The sequence below is a fragment of the Crocuta crocuta genome, unplaced genomic scaffold, assembly GCF_008692635.1.
Source record: "Crocuta crocuta isolate KB4526 unplaced genomic scaffold, BGI_CrCroc_1.0 scaffold96, whole genome shotgun sequence".
NCBI classification, from domain to species: Eukaryota; Metazoa; Chordata; class Mammalia; order Carnivora; family Hyaenidae; genus Crocuta; species Crocuta crocuta.
In genome coordinates, this window is record NW_027531522.1 from 889,756 (window position 1) to 909,517 (window position 19,762).

The 19,762-nt window shown below is 36.5% G+C and overlaps 1 protein-coding gene across 1 annotated transcript in view; it reads right to left on the bottom strand.

Annotated features, from left to right (window-relative positions):
• The window catches only part of MYO3A (myosin IIIA), a 230,212-nt gene that overhangs the window by 84,052 nt on the left and 126,398 nt on the right, over positions 1-19,762 (bottom strand). The window contains exons 17-19 of the mRNA XM_077772437.1: positions 12,056-12,182; positions 8,159-8,369; positions 4,902-5,049 (exon numbers count right to left, since the gene is read on the bottom strand). Coding sequence (XP_077628563.1) covers positions 4,902-5,049; positions 8,159-8,369; positions 12,056-12,182 — 486 coding nt within the window. The remainder of the gene's footprint in view (positions 1-4,901; positions 5,050-8,158; positions 8,370-12,055; positions 12,183-19,762) is intronic.

Sequence of the window (19,762 nt, forward strand, 5' to 3'; positions counted from 1 at the left end):
CTTGGTATGTGATCACATACATTTGTAAATGATCTCAAATAGTAACCCAAATCTTGGCCAAGCACTTAAAAAGCCAGATTTCTTGCATCTAGGGTTTCTTACATACTTTAATGTTTTAAGAAAATGCCTACAAATTGGCTTTTATGACTTGGAGAGCTAAAATAAGACAAATGCTACTGCCATTGCACACATATGGTTTGTTTCATAGGGAAGAAATCTGGATATGAAATAGAAATTCACACTTTGTAAGCAAAACAATTTGAAGGCATTTATAAGGGGTTTGCCCACACAGTTTTTTTTTTTTAATCCAATGACTGATTCTTTTAACTTTGTAATATAAAAAGAAAAGTTGAAAGTGTAGATACTGTACAATGAATGAATTTTTGTTCTTTGTAATTGCCACAAATTATGTGTTGGAGCCCATATTCAAAATTTCAAAAGCTTCAAATTTTGAGATATGAACAGCTGGAGATGAAAGTCATACACATTGCTTTCCACAAGAGAAGTCAGAGCCATAATTGCTGCTATTGTCTCCATTATGTGCTGTAAATGGTTTCCTGCTTCTAAAATGACTTCTGACTTTAATTTTAAACATATGGGTGTGTATGTATATATATATATATATANTTAATAGCCAGCAAGATGTCCGCACTAATGGATAAGAAAGCTCACCCTAAGTATAAGTAGGAGTATAAGCAAGTAGAGTGAATCTTCAGGATTCTAGAATAGAATGTGTTGTAGGATACAGTGGCATTTGCTCCAACTCAAACTCAGCCCCACTGGTGACTCTTCAGTTGTTGGTTATTCATTCCCCTTGATTTGAAACATGAACTTCTAGGGAACAAGGCTCATTTATTTTGCATGTTCTATACCACAATGATTGTATCACAGTGCACAATTAAAAGAAAGGACAAAACCTAATACTACAGCATCAGCATGGCTCCTTGAAGAGAACTTCAAACTTTCTATCACACTTTGACTACTGTTATGCTCTCTTTCGCATGGAAGGAAGCCAGAAGACAAACAAAAACAAGCAAGCAAAACCAAAATCTTGGCTAGACAGTCACTGTGGCAATTTAGCGTAAAGGCTATTGTAAGAAGATGCCTCCCTTATCAGAAATGTGGTAACTTGTTCGCTGCCCTTTCAGCTGCCTCACTTAAAGCTTTCTGAAAAATACGGGAGTAAATTGTGCATGTCAAAATAATGCTATTCAAATGTAATAGGTAAGGCTGACATATAAATACTTTATTTGTGGGATTAATAAAGGTAACAGAAAATTATATATTTTTCAGTTGCAACTCATTTAGGAAAGCCTGAGTCTTGAATATCAAAAGATTACAACTAAACTCTTAATGTCTATTTGTTGGTAGGGGAAGGGACCCAGATTGTTATTTAATTTTCACGCATTATTTTCATATATAAATTGTCCCTTTAAATTTTGTTAAAATCAATATACACAAAATGGTTCTTCTAGTGCTGGAAAAATGTGGAAGCTTCAAATATTATGAAACATCAAACTCCAGAAAAATTTCGGGAGCTACGTATTATTTAAAACTATCCACTCAGCAAACTATGGACTGGGTCAGTGCCATAAGCTCTTTCACTAAAAATACTTTACTATAGTCTGTTGATTATTGTTTTAATGGAAAATAATGGGAAAACAATATTCAAAATACCTTCGTAGCCAACTTGGCTGGAGTGTCCCACTGTATATTACATGTCAATTGAACTTGGGCTTAATAAATAAAAAAAGCATTTTCAGCAAACCTTTATGTTCCATTGTTGCAGGACTGCCAGTAAAGAAAATGTTTGTTGGTTAAAACAGAAGCAGAAGTGGTTCTGTGTGTGAAGGTGTTGCCTGCAGCTTGTGTCTTGCTCAGACTGCCAGATTATTTGAATGTCCATGAAACTGAGTATGTCTTACTGATAAGCAACAATGGCTTTATTAAATGAAGGAGTTCTCAGGTCACACCTATGATTATGCTTGACCAAGGAAAGTGGATCATGACTTTAAATTATGATTTGGCTTCATAGCTATTTCTCATTTATAGAAATCAGTGTAAGTGTGTTTTCTACCTGTGATAGCTAACACACACAGCAATAGTTAGCATTTCTCAGTTACAATTTTTGCATTCAGAGAGAAGTGACGGGGCGGGGGGGGGGAACCAAACCAAACCAAACATGCGCACTCACATGTTAAAATCAAGAGAATCACTGACTAATCCCATATCCAGTGGATCACACATTCATCAACCTGATCACGCAGCTGCCAATGCCTTTTCCACAAGATTATGAAGCAGAGATTCTTGGGTAGCTACCCTAGCAAGCCACTTGAAAGGATTGTGAATGGCCTCAATTCCTCAAACTGCTTTCTATAATCCTGGATTCTGGATGAAATCTTTATTTGCTGGGGACAATTTTGAGTTGTTTTGTCTTGAAAACCTCTCAAGGATATTTAAAAAAGTCTTCCAGAATAGTTTCATTTGTAGCAAGCCCAAAGACAAAAGCATTAAGAGCATTAGGATCACAGATGAAATTCAAGGCTATCAGCCAAAGTGGATTATAAACTATAATATCCTATAAAAAGTGAAAAGCAAATAATTTTGAAAGATATGTACATTGGTTTAAAGGCTAGTTCCAATCAAACCAGATTCTAACCTTAGCCTGCAAAAGAGAAGAGTAACAGAATTCTACCAACATAAGTTGCTAATTAATCACATGGGAAATATATATGAAGATGCATCTGGACCCATGAAGAAGGTAATTCTAATAGATCCCTATCAAAAAGTCCAAACAAACAAACAAACAAAATTTACTTTTTCAGGCTCTGGTTAGAATGGATTTTGTGAACACTGTGAGGCATTAAAGCAAGATGACATTAATTTAATAAATATTTATAGAGCACTTGCTGTACGTGAAGCTCTGAAGATACAAGATGAATTAAGACAAATCCTTGACCTCAAGGAGTCTGTAGCCTAGTGAGAAAGGCATAAATATAAAGCAAATATTTTTACTAGAGCATAGAGGAGGGAGGAACATGAACAAGTCTCACTAATTTTCTGGATTTCAGTAATGAGAAATGAAATGCATTTTTGGCTTGAGTAAGCGGCACACAGAGATGTCACTCACTGAGGAAGAATAGAAGTGAGAGAGAAAGATGATGGGTTCGACTCTGGATAAAGTTCTGGAAGCTGTCTTAAAAGGAGGCTAGGAGTTCAAAAAGAGATGGGTTGGAGATGGAGGCTTAAGCATTACTAGCATGAAGGGGGTGATCGAAAGAATGGAAATAGATGATCTTTCTTGGTGAGTATGAGAAGAGGTTGAGATAGAACTCTATTGTGAGTTAACATTTAGGACAGTAATTCTCAACCTTGGCTGCACATTGGAATAGACTGAAAAACTTTAAAAGATGTTGATGCCTGGGTCTCATCCCAAGAGATCTAATTTAACTGGTCTGGGGAAGGGTCTGGGCACTGGATTTTCCAATACCCAGTGACTCTAATATGCAGCCAGGGTTGATGACTGATTTATGGGATGGTCCAGGAAGAGTAACAGGAAGATGGCAGAGAAACAGAAAGATGGTATAATCATCTTTCTTTGGATGCCAAAAGAGGGGTTTTCTAGAAACAGGAATCTGTCAACAGGGTTGAAAATTACAAAAAGGCTAATAGTGTAGAGACTAAAACGTTTCTGATACTAATGACTGATAAGATTAGGAAGGTCCATTCCAGTACTGTGGGCAAGGTCAGAGCCAGATGCTACAGACTCCGTTATACTCAGGTAGGGAAGAAATCAATACAATGCAATGAATACTGAATATGCTTTCAAGAAGCTTGGCTGTGAAGGGAAGAGAGATAAACTGGTTGGAGAAAGGCTTTTGTTTTTAACAATATTTAAAGATCTCATTTTTTAAAGATATTTAAAGATCTCATTATTTATCTAGGCTAAGGGACTGCGCTAATGGAGAGGAGCCGAAGAAGAGGAGAGAGAGACAGAGACAGACAGTGAGAAAGAAGAGAGGAATGTATATTTGATGGAACAAGATCCTGGGATAGATCAGAGCCATGCAAACACAGATAAAACCTTATATTTGTGTCCCTTTTTTTGGCCTAAGAAATGTTAATATCTAGATGTTTTCTTCTGTGACTAGTATTTTCAAAACGCAATTTTAAAGTAAATCCTCAATAAGCCTAAATATTTTGAATCAAAAGAGGTTTATGTATCTCTCACTTATCTCAAATTTAAAAACTTCAGTTCTAATCAGTAAGCACAAAACAATGTGATATTATTTACAGGAGACAGCTGACACACTAAATGATACAAAATATGACCGCTGCTGCTTTTAGACTTGATAAAATAATTTAAATAATTTTAACACTACAGCTTTGCCAAATGCAATTCAAGTAAGTCTCTGATTTTTGAAGCTGAATCATAAATTACACATTGTACCCTGACAAAATTGCCATTTCATGGCATTTGCATCAAACCCATTATCTTGTGTTCTGTTGCCTAGTTACCGGAATTCTGAAGTTTAATGCATTTTAGATGGATATTTAAATTTCAAACAGAGTTTCAGCTATGCACTCTACAGAAAGAGAAACAGTTGGACACATCTGCTTACTTCAATTTCCAAAGGAAACTTCTTTGTTTATAAGGGCTCAGACTTGCTACGTTTTGGAAAAGGATGCATTGGTTTTTCGATAGAGGGCATCTCATATCAAGACAGTAAATTCATACTTGTCTTCTGGTTTTGTTTTTTTACTATGGGCATGGAGAAAAGAAAAATCTTTCCTTTGTCTATACGTTTAAGGCTTTAAATCTATGATTTAAGTCTTGCTTCATTAGTACAATTCTGCATATAGCACATACATGCATGCATCTTAATAGTACCTCAACTTACCTGTTCCCATGTGAACACGTGTTGATTGAAATAGTACTGAATTTGTTCATTTGCAATGTTAATGCACAGCTGCTCAAAGGAATTTTTTTTGAAGTTTTCAAAGCCAAATATATCCAGAATGCCAATGCTGAGCTCATCACCATTCCCACTGGAAAATTAAAGAGGCATTATTTTGAGTCCTTATTTTCTTAAGAGGGAATGTAAATCAAGATATCTCAGTGCATGCTTTTGTGATTTAGCTAAGAAGCTACTACCAAGTGAAAATCTTAATTGAAAAAGTTTCCCTCCATAGAACGTAAAGTAGGTAGCACCAATTTTAATATGTAAAAGATACAAGATTTTCCTTTTACTACAGAGACCACTCCTATACCTTTCCCTATGAGTTTGTGAGTACAAGATCACAGCCCTGAGTGAGTCATGAATCATAGGGAAAACCTGGCCAGCCCTCAGAAGACAGCAAAAATATGTTCAATAAAAATCATACCAGAAAAGCAAAAATTCTGTGTAAGAATGTCTTTATCCTTGTACTTTAGGACAATTAAAACATCTTGCTAAAAATATTTCACCACTTTTAGAGAATCATTATTTACTTTTGAGTTATTCATTCATAACTGTTTAATAGAGAATAAGTGGAAAGCAGGGGAAAGATACAAATGTATTTGAGTTTATTTTATATCCAATACTTTAAAATGCAATTAAATATTATTTTATAATGAAGTATTCCAAATGTACTTTTTTCCCCTTGCTCCTTCATAATGGTTACCTCTCTGTTCATTAAAGGCTAGATGGTTGGTCAAAAATTTGCCTCTCACCTGAGATATATGTGTTGCAAAGTTATTTTCATGTAATTTTAAAAAAGAGAGTACAAATATTTTTCTGTGCTCACTATTTATGTAACCTAAGTTAACTCTTAGCATTGTGTGAGGAAGTGATTTGGAAATGACAGCTATCAACCACATGCTGGGAAGTGAAGGATGCTCTCTCTATTTGGAAGTACTGACTAAACTGAGAACATAAAGTTACAGGACACTTTGTGTGATGGGATTGACAAAAAGAGAGCTATCCAAATACTTTTAAAAATTCCTATTTTGAATAGAATGTGCAAATTTATGCTGGCTTAGCCAACATTATTATTCTTTTAAAAACTTGTCCCATAGGATCCTGGCTGGGATAGATATTTAACTCATCTAACAGTGTGTTAGAGCCAGGAGGACCTTACAGATGACCTCATTCAGGGATTCTTAAGCTGGGGTCTGTTAATGGCCTTCAAGGGGTTGGAATCATAACCATGTGTATTTTGGTGGGTATGTAGAAATATATCCATTTCAAAGTTTGGAGTGAAGAACATAGTTTCAATAGATCCTTTTTTTTTCTTTTTCTCTTTTTTTTTAGAGAAAGAGAGAGAGTGGGAGACATGCAAAGGGAGAGGGAGAGAGAATGATGCAGGGTTCGATCCCATGAACCATGACATCATGACCTGAGCTGAAATCAAGAGCTGGATGCTTCACTGACTAAGCCACCCAGGCATCCCTGAAGAGATCCTTAAAGACTCCAAGATGCCCACAAACAGCTAAGACCACTGATTTGTCATTCCATGCCTTTCTTTAATAGCTGAAGAGGACAAGAGGCCAAGAGATGCAGTAATTTGTCCAGGGTCGCACAACAACTTAGTGGCAAAACCTGGCACAGCATACAGGCTCGTCAAAATCTTAATGTAAATCTTGACAGATTGAACTGAACTCTATGAATGGTATTATTTTAATTTGTTAAACTTTCAATAAAAAATTTGAAAATATAATATTTGGATGCCTTTCTTTAGTGTATGGAAAGGAAAGTTACCAAATAGTAAATAGATCTGCTGTAGCGGAATTTTCAGCAGATCACCTTAGCCCCAAACATGCGGATGCTAACTAGCAAAATGAAGTTGTCTGTGGAATACATTGATATTGAACATTCTGGAATTTTTCCATTTTCATTCGAAAGCTTGGCATCATACAGATGGCCACACATGAACATACAAACTATTTTGATTGTTAAATCAGAATGGGCAAATTGGATTTTGATTTGCAGACCCAGTCAGATAGGTTTCAGTTTAGCAGGGAGGCAAAGAAGCAATTTGGGGGATAGAGAGTTAAGAACTTGGAGGAATAATGGATAGTCTCTTAGACATTCTGGATAATATTATGGTGTGGTATGTACCTTCATGGAAAAATGATAGTGAATTACATGCCTGAAATGTGTATAGAATAGTCTCTCATGCTTAGTAAGCAAATGTGACCGAGGTGACTTACGGTAGGCGTCTATCCTGTTTATTCGTATATAAATTTCTACAGATTGTATAATTTATGGCAGAATAAAGCTTTAGGTATAAATGGAAGGCTTATATCTATGCACAATCCCTGGTACACAGAGAGCACTCAATGATAGCTGTGATTCTTTATTTTCTAAGATGAGGTACTAGGCAGGGAGGACAAAAATGTATGGTCAGATGATATCATTGTTCGTATATTCACTCTATGATTTACTATTTACTTAGAGCATTTCCAAACCAAATGTCATTGGAGGTCATAATTTCTACCCTTACAGGATTATAGTGTGAGTTAAAATATAAAAAGAAAGTTCCATTTTGCCTTCAAGATTTAATTCAATCCCTCAAAACAAAGCAAACAAACCAAACGATTTGCTAAAATGACATCTTATCCAAGTATAAAATGGTATATACTTCGTAGTACACCTTCCTATTAAAAGAACATATAAATTGAAGTCACTTTAAAAATTCATTTCCTAGAGGTGCCTGGGTGGCTCAGTCGATTGAGCGTCCAACTTCGCTCAGGTCATGATCTCACAGTTCGTGGGTTCAAGCCCTGCGTCTGGCTCTGTGCTGACAGCTAGCTCAGAGCCTGGAGCCTGCTTCGGATTCTGTGTCTCCCTCTCTCTCTCTGACCCTCCCCTGCTCACACACTCTCTCTCTCTCTCAGAAATAAATAAAACATTTTTAAAAAGTTAAAAAATTCATTTTTCTATTATGCTTATTCATGTTGCTATAGTTTTTATGTTCTAGGACTTTAACATTTTTATAACTATCTGGCCCAATAAAGTGCTACTAGGAAATAAAGCAGATCTACTGAGACAGAAGTGTAATAATTAAGTGATAACAATTAGACTCTTCAAAGGGACTCACACACAAATCAGTAAATTAGTAAACAGATTTACGTCAACTGACATTTGGGAGAAAATGTTTCCATGAGAACTTTTACCTTGGGGATGTGCCATGCTTCAGTAAGCTGTTAATGCGATTGACTATCCAACTAAAGAGACGCCCATATAGAGTTTTGGCCATAGCATCTCTGACATCAGTGGCTTTTTCTACAGTATTGGGCCGAATAATGGTTTCTCCTCTAGTGACCACACAGTGGGAGGTAAGAGCTTCTTGTAGTTCATCTGCCTGAATGCAAAGCAAAGAAGCAGCTAAAAAAAATAAAGGGATGTGTTGTTAGAAAAAGTTATGGCAACGAGGTCACTTCCCATAGGATGAAAACATCTTAATTTACCTTCTTCAAATGACATAAAATAAATACGTGAAGACTTTATAATGTAAGAATAAGTTACTGTCGAGTAGCAGTCCTGTGTCTCTTCTTGATCACTTTTCTCTCCCTGACTGGTCACATGTAGGCTGGCACATAATGTAGGACAACCCAAACCGAACTGGCTGACAGAAGGAAACATTTGCACAAGCCAGTGGTTGTTTATGTGATGCCAAACATAATTTCACTGAATTATGTGAAATAATTTAAAAGCAAAATGAATAAATTTGGTATAATTTGGATACCATTATACATGTTTTCAAAATGTAGAAATTAACTGGAAGGTGACTTAGCCTTTAGGGATATGCCCAAACCAATGTATTTTATGTAACTTCTGCAATATTGGACCAATAGAGCATAAACCTTATCTTGACATTCATGTATTTCTTTATCCTACTACTTCTCAGTTAAATATTTCAATAATTAAATTTTGTTGAAGTGTGATGCTTGGAACATTTATTTATATTTAATGATAATTAAAAATCACAGGGAATTTTAAATGAATAATACCTAAAAATTCAGTGAATAAGACTCATTTTTAAATATAATAAACATCTTTAATGCAAATTATTACATGACAGACTATTTTTTAAATCAGTTCTCCTTTTAAATTATTTTCAACGCTTTGAATTTTCTTTCAGCACTGGGACAAGATACTTCTTGGCTATGTGACAAAGATCACTGGATCTTAAATATTTTTTTCACATTATAGAGGTATTACAAGTCCACTGCAGAAATTTTACTTTTCAAGTTAACATCCTGCACCTCTTTGCTTTTAGGCATATTTATTGTCACTATTCTGCACATACATTTCATCTTAATATCTTAAGTATTTCCCATTTTGTTAAATATTACTTGTAAATATAATTTTAATTTGCTGTATAAATATTCTATTATATCATAATCTATATATCATGATATGTCAATAATTTTCAAACTGTTTAGGTTATTTCCATATGTTCATAATTGTAAAGAATGCTGGCATAAATATTTTGTATATGTATCTGTGTTCCCGTTTCGTATGATTTTCTTAGCATAACTTGCTTAGAATCAGTAACTGGTTCAGGGTATAGAGACATATTTAAGCCTCTGATATGTACTATTTAGCTATTCTTCAAAAACCCTGAATCAATTACATTCTTATCAGCCAAATAAAAAATCAATAATTTAATGCAATTTCATGAGTAGCACACACATATTATTTTTAAAACTGGTCTATTTGATAGGAAAAAAAGTGCCTTAATTTTTCAATTTGTTTTTAACCGACTCCTAGTGAAGCTACTTTCTTTTTTCATATTTTTATTAGTAATTTGTGGTTTTATTTTATAAACTGCCTTTTTTCATTGATATATTTACTTTTTCCTAATAAGCTTAGAGGAGCTCTTCATAGCTTATACATATTTCTTATAGGTATGGTACAAATATCTTCACTTATTTTTTTACCTGTATTGCAATTTCATTTATTTTTCTTTTGTTAGTATGAAAGAGTTTTAATTTTTATGAAGTCAAATATCCATTAAAAATTCCTTTCTGCTTTTGGTTTTCTGCACATAAAATCCTTCAAGACTTTTCTCATCTCAGGATTATAGAAATGCACTTTTGTCCTGAACTTTTATGATTTTTTTCTGCATTTAAATGGATACAGATTTGGAATTTATTTTGGTATATGGTGTATGACAAGAATTCGAATCCCCTCTCCCCTAAGTGGCTTTACTTAGCTCAGACGAGAGGTGATGTTGTCTTCAGTGAGAATGAGGATGATGGAGATACAGAGAAGTGATCAGATTTGAGATATTTATGGGATAGAACAGATGGAACTGGCCCCTGATCAAAACAATGTTACCTGTAAAACCATCAGAAAACAGCCTCGGTTTGGTGAGAATTCCTTGCAATTTTAATTATAAACTATTTAAGTTAGTAAATTTTTATTTCCCATGAAAGGCTATTCCAGAAAGTGCTTTAATTAATTTTAACTATGTTTATATAAATATTAATCTTTTGTGATCCATATGACTATCTCCTATGTAGAAATAGGTTCTCAATTATCAAAATCATTTCTTAGTTTGGTAGTTTCTAAGTATATACTCATATCTACAAATACCTCTGTTGTCAATCATTCTCTTCATTGCTGATAACTCTTCTAATTATGATCAATGGTGAGATTTAAATATATCATTGGAGTTTTCTGTTTTTTTCCTTCCACATCTGATAACTGGAGACTCCTGGGAGCTATAGATCAGCCTGGAACTACTGGCCCATGGGTGCCAAAAAATATTAGATCTGCTAAATGAAGGTTCAGCCCAGGGTCTACACAGCCTGCAGCACATTGGCCAGAAGAAGGCCCAACTCATCATGGACTGGAGGGAGATCCATGGCCAAGGAAAAAAAAAGTACTATCAATCTAATATCTTCTGTGTCATTTAACTTTATTTATATATGAAAAATCAGAACAGGTTCTCAGGCCCATGGCAATCATTACCTGCCAATCTCAGTTGTTCTGTATTACCAAGCTGGTCCCAGAGACACAGTGGGATGGAGATGATAGGGATCTAGGGACAGGTCCAGAGTACGAGGGTTGGTATCTGGTCCTCTGAAATTTACCCTAAAACATCTCATTCTGTTCTTGATTAAGTATAAATCAGAAAAAAATACATATAAATAAAAATTTATATCATGATTCCCCTACATTATATATGAAACTTATAAGAAATTTGGAATTATAGAGGCATATGCCCACATTAAAAATTAAAAAATAGCATATATTACAAATAAAAAAGCTATGCCACCAGAAGATCAGTGGGTGGGGCGCCTGGGTGGCTCAGTTGGTTGAGTGTCAGACTTCGGCTCAGGTCATGATCCCACGGTTCGTGGGTTTGAGTCCTGCATCGGGCTCTGTGCTGACAGCTAGCTCAGAACCTGGAGCCTGTTTCAAATTCTGTGTCTCCCTCTCTCTCTGACCCTCCCCTGCTCATGCTGTCTCTCTGTCTCAGAAATAAATAAAGCATTAAAAAAATTAAAAAAAAAGATCAGTGGGAAACCGTAAGTTATTGGAGTAATTCATTAAACTCTGCTAGATAGAGAAAAAAGTTGATTTGAAGCAAGTAACATATTGCACTTTTCTTGTATACAAAATTATCACAAAATCAGTGAACCCAGGATGAATAAGTATAAAAATTCATCAGTTATGAGAATAAGTATATGTCATTTTTGCTTATAAAATGATATAGATACTAAATCTATCAAATAATAACTTTAACTCTTTCAGATCAGTTTACTAAATTTTAATAATATTTTCTGTGTTTTTATATTGAAATGTAAATAGTTTCTAAAAACAGTCTAAAGCCTAGTCTTTAGGAAGGTTTTCTGCTGTAATCAGTTAACTTCCAGGAATGAAGATCTGTTTTAAATATTGGACTTTAAAAACTTCATTTTACACAAATTGAATCTGAGTATTCTTTTTCAGGATTCTCATCAGTACAATTGCTTGAAATTATCTTTATGTGACACTTACAAGTATGTCATTAGAACTTTTCATGAGTTCAGTTTTGAACAGAAGATAATAAAACTCACAGTTTTCCAGAGCTGCGTGATTAGAAATGTGGCTCTTGTCAATCTGGTGTTCACTTGCCACAGAAGAAAATTCAATGTTTCCAACGTTCAAGATTGCAGCCAGTGTACTGTATATACTTCCAAGTTGCTGAAACATACCATGAAAATGTTAACATCAGCCTTCCCTGGAGTATAGCAAGGCAGTGACTGTGGCTGGAGACAGACTGGGGAAGAATCTTATGGTTCCAGCATAAGAAGGTCATCCCACAGACACTGATGTCAGATTAATAGACCCAACTAGGCCAGGATCCAAGTAGGTTCAGTCTTATTTGTTATTTTAATATGAGAGGGGAACATGGCACCTTTTACCCAGTGAGAGCTGAAAAAAATATTTTATGAATGCAAGTATGAATCAAAAAAAGAAATGAGGAGCTGCTCTCAGAGGAAGTAGAACTATCTAATTCCTTAGGCCACAGAAAACTGGATCTATGTGATAATTAACTTTGGAATTTAATGGGGTCATTTCCAGATGTTCACTTTCCTTGAGACCATCTTAAAAGTGAGCAAATATGTGTGGGTAAAGGAGAGCTAATGAAAGATCCAAAGATTCCAGCACTAGAGTCAAAGGATGTGTGTGGTTTAAGTATAGGCTTGAGAACTCTGGACTACAGCTTAGAGTTTATAGTAGCTAAAACCCTAAATAATGTACATAAAAATGCATTCAGAAACACACACACACACACACACACACACACACACACACACACACACCTCTTCTCAGAGGCACCGGAGGCATTTTGTCAAGGAGTCTATGGTAATTCTAGGTGTCATTCCAACTATGTTCAAGGTGCAGTACAGTATAGGAAACAGACAAAATCTTTATTATTTTCTTACGTTGCTGCCTTTATTTTAGTCCAGTTCCTACACTTAATAGAAATGATTATTCCATTCACTCCAACATTCCAAGTCATGATAAAAACTGGATATGAAAAAATCTTCAGGGGTATTTATTCATCCATATATAACATATGAACACATGAACATTTAAATAAATATATTTGTTGGATGAATATACAGATATATCTGTATGTATCTAGGTATTCACTTATCCAATAAACATAGATCTTATGCCAGACACTGTTCTTATCACAGGGGATTCAGGAGAGGCAAGATGAAGACCTTTGTTCCCTTGGGGTGTCCAGCCAGTGGGGGGGCAGGCATGAAGAAACAAATAGACAAACATGACATTTTCAGTAGCAAAACAGGCTGTGAAGAGAAGAACACACAGAGGAGCAATGGAGAGTGGCTGCAAAGGGCAGGGAGGGCCTTTTTGTTGGGGAGTTTAGGGAAAGGTGCCCTCTGAGAAGCTGAGGTCTTGGTGACAAGGGAATAACCTAGGAAAAGAACTGGAATCAGAATATTCCAGGCAGAGGGGCCAGCAAGGGCAAGGGCCTTAGTGAGGAAAAAAGGAAGATCAGAGTGGGGATGGAAGACAGTCAGGGACGGTGTGATGGGAGCCAGAGAGGTGAGCATGAGCCAGGCCCTCTGGGCTACTGTACAGAGTTTGGACTTCATTTGAATCACTATGGAAAGCCACTAGATATTTCAAAGCAGGGAGTTGTGATATTTTAAACTGATGACTCTGCCTACTATGTGGAAACGAATGGATTGGGAACAGATGGAAAAGTGGAATTGTCAAGAGGCTATCGCAGTAGTCTAGTGACAGATGATGGTGGCTTGGGCCAGAATAGTAAGCGGTGGAGATGGAAAGAAGTCGACGGGCTGGGGTATATTTTGGAAGTAGAACAATATATATGCTGATCCACTGGATGTGAATCACTTTTCTAAGAAAATTCTTCTGGTAAGGAATTTCCATTTGTAATACACATAACTTATAAGGAGGCAACCAATGTGGGCTATGATGGCAGGTGGAGAAATAAATACAGCATCTGACATCCTGCTGTATTTTTCTTGAGAAAGCTGTAGGCCTATGGATAAACGACACCAGGAATACTCCATAAAATAAGACTGTTGAAAACTGTTCCTTGAAAACTTTGTGTGCTTGTCAATTACAGACTAGAAAGTCCAGGTATGTAAGTTCTAAAGTTGGGTTTTTAACAGTGCTTAGAGATTCATTACAGAGAATCACATGCTGAATCAATTGACATTTAATTTTTATTCAACTGTTCATGAGAAGAACTGCGTAATCTTTTTAGACTGGGGCTCTCCTTGATATCCTGTAATTACAATATTCATCTGGAGTACTACAGTTGGAGGCTCAGAAGACAGCAAATCAGGAACCTGGCTCAGTCTGGGCCTGGCAGCTAGACTGATGGAGCTCAAAGGGACCTCCCTCGGGCACAGGTCTGACCTTGACCAGGCACTTGGGTCATTCACGGCACAAAGACTAATCACTTCTGATGCCGGTCACCCCAAGGAGTCCAGAACAATTTTTATTTGATAGTTAATAATAATAAGCAAATGAACATTTTTCCATTTTATATATAAAACTACTGGGGAATAAACAAAAAAAAAAAAAAACAAATAAAAAACAACCAGACTACCAACACATAAACCAATCTGACAACATTCCATGGACTCTGAATGAACTGAGATTTGAATCCTGCCTCCCAGCTCACTGAAGGCACTACAGCTTCCCGCAGAGGAAGAAGAGTGGCTCACAGGAAAGGCATACCCCCAAGCACTTTCTAGAGATTGGAAAACATTCACAGTCCCCTCTACCTACTCCACCTTCTATAGCTGTGCCTGTACCCGAGGAGGCTGGACTGCTACTGCTTTTGGAGTATCTTCAAGGACAAACATGTTTCTGGTTTGCTGGAGAGTTAGACCTGCATTGTTCTGATGCATCAGGCTCCGATCTACTCCAATGCTCCTCTGGACATTCCTGCTCTGCCACTGAGTTTGCACACAGGCTGATCAGCTACACAGATAGCAACCCCAAAACTATGTGTGTGGGGCAAGGTCACTACTCTCTCTGCACAGAGTTAATCTGCCCAAGGCAAAATAATTGTTAGAAGGACTCTTCCTCTTCCAGAAGTTTACTGTACTGCATCTCTCATTCAACTTATCTACCCATCCATTCGTTTATTCAACCAGTCTCTGTTTGCTCTTTATTAAGCACTATGTGAGATATTGTCTATATCAATAACTAAGAATAATTTCTGCTCTCAAGGACTTTACAGGCTCCTGGAACCAAAGGGCAGGGATCATTTCCTCTACTGAATTTCTATATGGATTATTTCTATATATTTCTACTTTCTGTATTTTATTATAGTTTTTTTAAATAAATAAACTTTATTTTTATTTATTTGTTATTTTTACGTAGGCTTCATACCCAGTGCAGAACCCAGTGCTGGGCTTGAACTCATGACCATGAGATCAAGACCTGAGCTGAGATCAAGAGTCAGATGCTTATCTGACAGAGCCAGTCTGGTGCCTCTACACTTTTTAGAGCAGTTTTAGGGTCACAGGAAACCTGAGTAGAAAGGACAGAATTCCCAGTTAGCCCATCTTCCCTGCTCCACATACCTAGCTCTCCCCACTATCAACATCCTGTGTTAGAGTGATACATGTGTTATAAGCAATGAACCTACACTGAAACATGACAATCACCCCAAGTCCATAGTTGACATCAGAGTTCAGTCTTGGTGTTGGATATTCTCTGGATGTTTACAAATGTATAATGACACCTATCTACCATTATAGTACCATACACAGTATTTCCATTGCCCTAAAAATCCCCTGTGCTCTGCCCATTTCTCTCTCCTCACAGCCTATAATCACCTGTGGTCTTTTACTGTCTCTATAGTTTTACCTTTTCCAAAATGTTATATAGTTGGGATCATACAGTCTATAGCCTTTTCTGATTGGCTTCTTTCACTTAGTGACATGCATTTAAGGTTCCTCCATGTGTTTTCATGGCTTGATAGTTCATTTCTTTTAACCTCAAATAATACCCCATTATTCAGTGCCACAGTTTATTTATCCACTCATTCACAAAAGGACATCTCACTTACTTTAAGGTTTGGTGATTATGAATAAAGTTGCTACAAACATCAGTACACAGTTTTTTGCGTGGATATAAATTTTCAATTCCTTTGGATAAATACCAAGGGCCTTGATTGCTGGAGTGCATGGTTGGAGTATGAGAACTCTTCCCATGGAGAATGCCATGTGAAGAAGACAGAAATCAGGTGAGCCATCTTCAATCCAACGTCACTAAGGACTGCCAGGGCACAACCAGAAAGTAGGGAAGAGGCACGGAATGGATTCTCCCTCACAGCCCTCCGAAAAAAACCAATCTTGTCTCAGATTTCTAATCGCTAAAAATGTGAGGAAATAAATGTCTGTTATTTAAATCACCTGGCCTGTGGTATTCCGTTATGGTAGCCCTAGGGGGAAAGGATACAGTATTAACACCTTTTTTTACTAAGTTAATGAATAAGATACATAACCTCGGGATAACTGTGTTTATTCTTTTTTTTAATGTTCATTTATTTTTGAGAGAGAGAGAGAGAGTGCAAGCAGAAGATGGGTAGAGAAAAAGGGAGACAAAGAATCTGAAGCAAGTTCTAGGCTCTGAGCTGTCAGCACAGAACCCAACACAGGGCTCGAACCCAAGAACCACGAGATCATGACCTGAGCTGAAGTTGGACGCTTAACCAACTAAGCCACCCAGTCACCCTCAACATCTTTATCCCTTTTTAAAAAAATTATATCTAAGTTTATTAGTTAAACACCACCTTTAAAATGGAGTTAGATTTATACAAAACGTATATTATACATCCTCAACATGTTTATTCTTAACTGTTTAAAATCTTTGAGATAATATTAGAAACATAGTAAAAAAATCTAACAATTACTTTTGTGACTTGAATTTAAATACTTATTTGATAATACACTTATGAGTTTAACTTTAAGAGCATAACATAATTTGACTGCAAAGTATATTCAAATATATAAAATAATGTGATCTTCTACATTTGTAATTTTAAATTATTACATTTTCAGGGCTAATAAGTTGAAGTGTTTAAGATTTAGTTAAATGATTAGGAAGTTCAGAAAGTCCTTATCAGTCCTGGTAAGACTGCTGTGTCAGTCATTTAGAATATTTGAAAGACTAATATATACTAAATTTTTACACAGTTTCAGGCATTTAAAGAACTTAATCATGTCTGTTTAGGACAACTTGTGAGGTAAGTGAACAAAGCAGACTGAAAGTTGTTTCTGTTCCTAGACAAAGATTGTTAGATGCATGAATTGAAATAAAAGATTTGTCAAGAGAATGAGAAGACAAGCCACAGACTGGAAGAAAACATTTGCGAAAGGCACATCTGGTAAAGGATTGTTATCCAAAACATAAGAGATTTTTTAAAACAGTAAAAAAAAACAAAAAACAAAAAACAAAACCCACCCAGATTTAAAAAATGGGTCAAAGACCTTAACAGACACCTGCTAAGATCCATAGATGGCAAGTAAGCATATGAAAGACGTTCCACCTCATATGTCATCAGGGAAATGCAAATGGAAGCCACAAGGGGTTACCATGGACACATCTTAGATTGGCCCAAGTCCAAAGCACGGACAACACCAAATGCTGATCAGGGTGTGGAGCAACAGGAGTTCTCATTCATTGCTGCTGGCAATACAAACTGTTACAGCCACCTTGGTGGACAATTTGACTGTTTCCTACAAAACGAAACACATTCTTACCACGTAATAGAATAACTGAGATCCATGGTATTTACCCAAAGGAACTGAAAACTTAGGTTTTTACCAAGAGTGAATCCTAATGTCAACTATGAACTTTGGATCATAATGACATGTCAATTGTTGTTATGTAGGGTCATCTATTTGCTTCCTTGTAGGTTTCTGAGAATTCCTCATCATTTTCACACCTTAGTTCCAGTTCATGTTGTTCTTTTCCTCCTTCTTCACACGTTATAATCTCTTCTTAGAACCTCTCAGTGGCCAACCACTAGGCTTCATGTTTCTGTAACATTCTCTGTTTGCTATCATGGAATTGATTACATTTTATTGAAATTATGCTTCTATCAGACTATAAGCTCGATGAGGATAGAGACTGTGCTTAATTCATATCACTAATACCTACACAGCAGGCACTCAATTAATGCTTATCACATTGTTTTCTTTTGCATCAATCAAGTGACAGTAAAATTTTCTTCACCCCATTCAAGAGAGTGGTGAAAAAAAAGGACAATCCCTGCGCTTCAAAGTAGGTGGGATTCACTGTGGACCATGACAAAGTGACAACAGCCCAGGCTGAGGGGTGTGACACTACTCCGTCTAGTTCTGGGATAGTCAAGATGCTAGAAAGGACAGAGAAGGCAGGATGGGGAGGAGCAGGCTGGGACAGGTACCCGCAGACCGGGACACTATCAGAGCCCACATTACCAGCCAAACAGGAACTGACGAGAGGAAAGGAGAGGCCCTGCCATCAGCATTTCAGGTGAATTTCTATATAAGGGATATTAATATTTTCTCAGTATAGGATGAACTTCACACATACTTAAAGCAATAAGATGATGTGACCAATCTGCAAAGATTAGAATAAAATTGCCCTCAATTTTTGTCATCAAATCACAGATACTGAAACTCACACCAGAGGGGTATAGTTATTAGTCTAAGGATACACAACTAGAGACAAGCCAGGCCAAGGAATTTAACCTACAGGTGCCGACTCCTTAGTACAGAAATATTGTTATTTTAACTAAATGTTCTCCTGGGTCCCATCATTCATTCATTCAGGTCATTAGTGATGAGTGAATTGTGACATACTAGAATTATAACTTATTTTATGCACTTTGAATGAAGACAAGTAGGTATCAAGTTATTATTTTAAAATCATTATCAAATGACTGACTAAAAAAGACTGATATGCCTCTCTTACTCCAGCCCAAACCAATGTTTTAAAATGAAGCATTTCATAGAAACTTAAGATGCTTAAAAACTTGTTTCACACACACATTTTGTCGTAACTATAGTCATAACTTGTAGTCCAAAGAAAAATGTATTAGAATGTTATTTTAGGCCATCGTAAGAAATGTAAGCAAAATTAAAGCAGAAAAAGGCATTCACATCTTAGACATAAGTCAAATGACACTGTGCTAAGAAAAACACAACTTCTTGTCATGACATAGTAAACATGGTCTCTAAGTGAACTGAATCATAAAGCTAGTCATCATTTTTTTAAAACCATGGCAGGAAAACGGCTTAGGAAATTTTATGTTTTAAAATGTTTTAGAGGTTTCCAATTTGTGTGATTTTCAGAGATCTGATTTTGATTGGCCAGTCATTCCTTTGCATTGTGCCGACTCACCGATGCACAAGTGAACTGTAACCCCTAAGGATAGTTAAAGGGACACATCTACTGTGGGTGTCAACACCCATCAATGATACTGCAGTAGAGAGAGAGAGAGAGAGAGCAAGCGCGAGCGAGTGAGCTATGTTGGAGAATCACCACAACTCTGCTCCAGGGAAGGAAGTGGCAAGGCAGCAAGCTGTGCTTGGGGGATGTGAGAATCATGTTACTTAACTTGATATTGAAAGATGCCTCTTTCCAAAAGGGAACTGAAGCAGCCACTGACACAGGCCACATCCAAGAAAGCCAGTGAGGTTAAAAAATCAGGGATGCCTGGGTGGCTCAGTCGGTTAAACATCTGACTCTTGCCCAGCCCTTGGGATTTA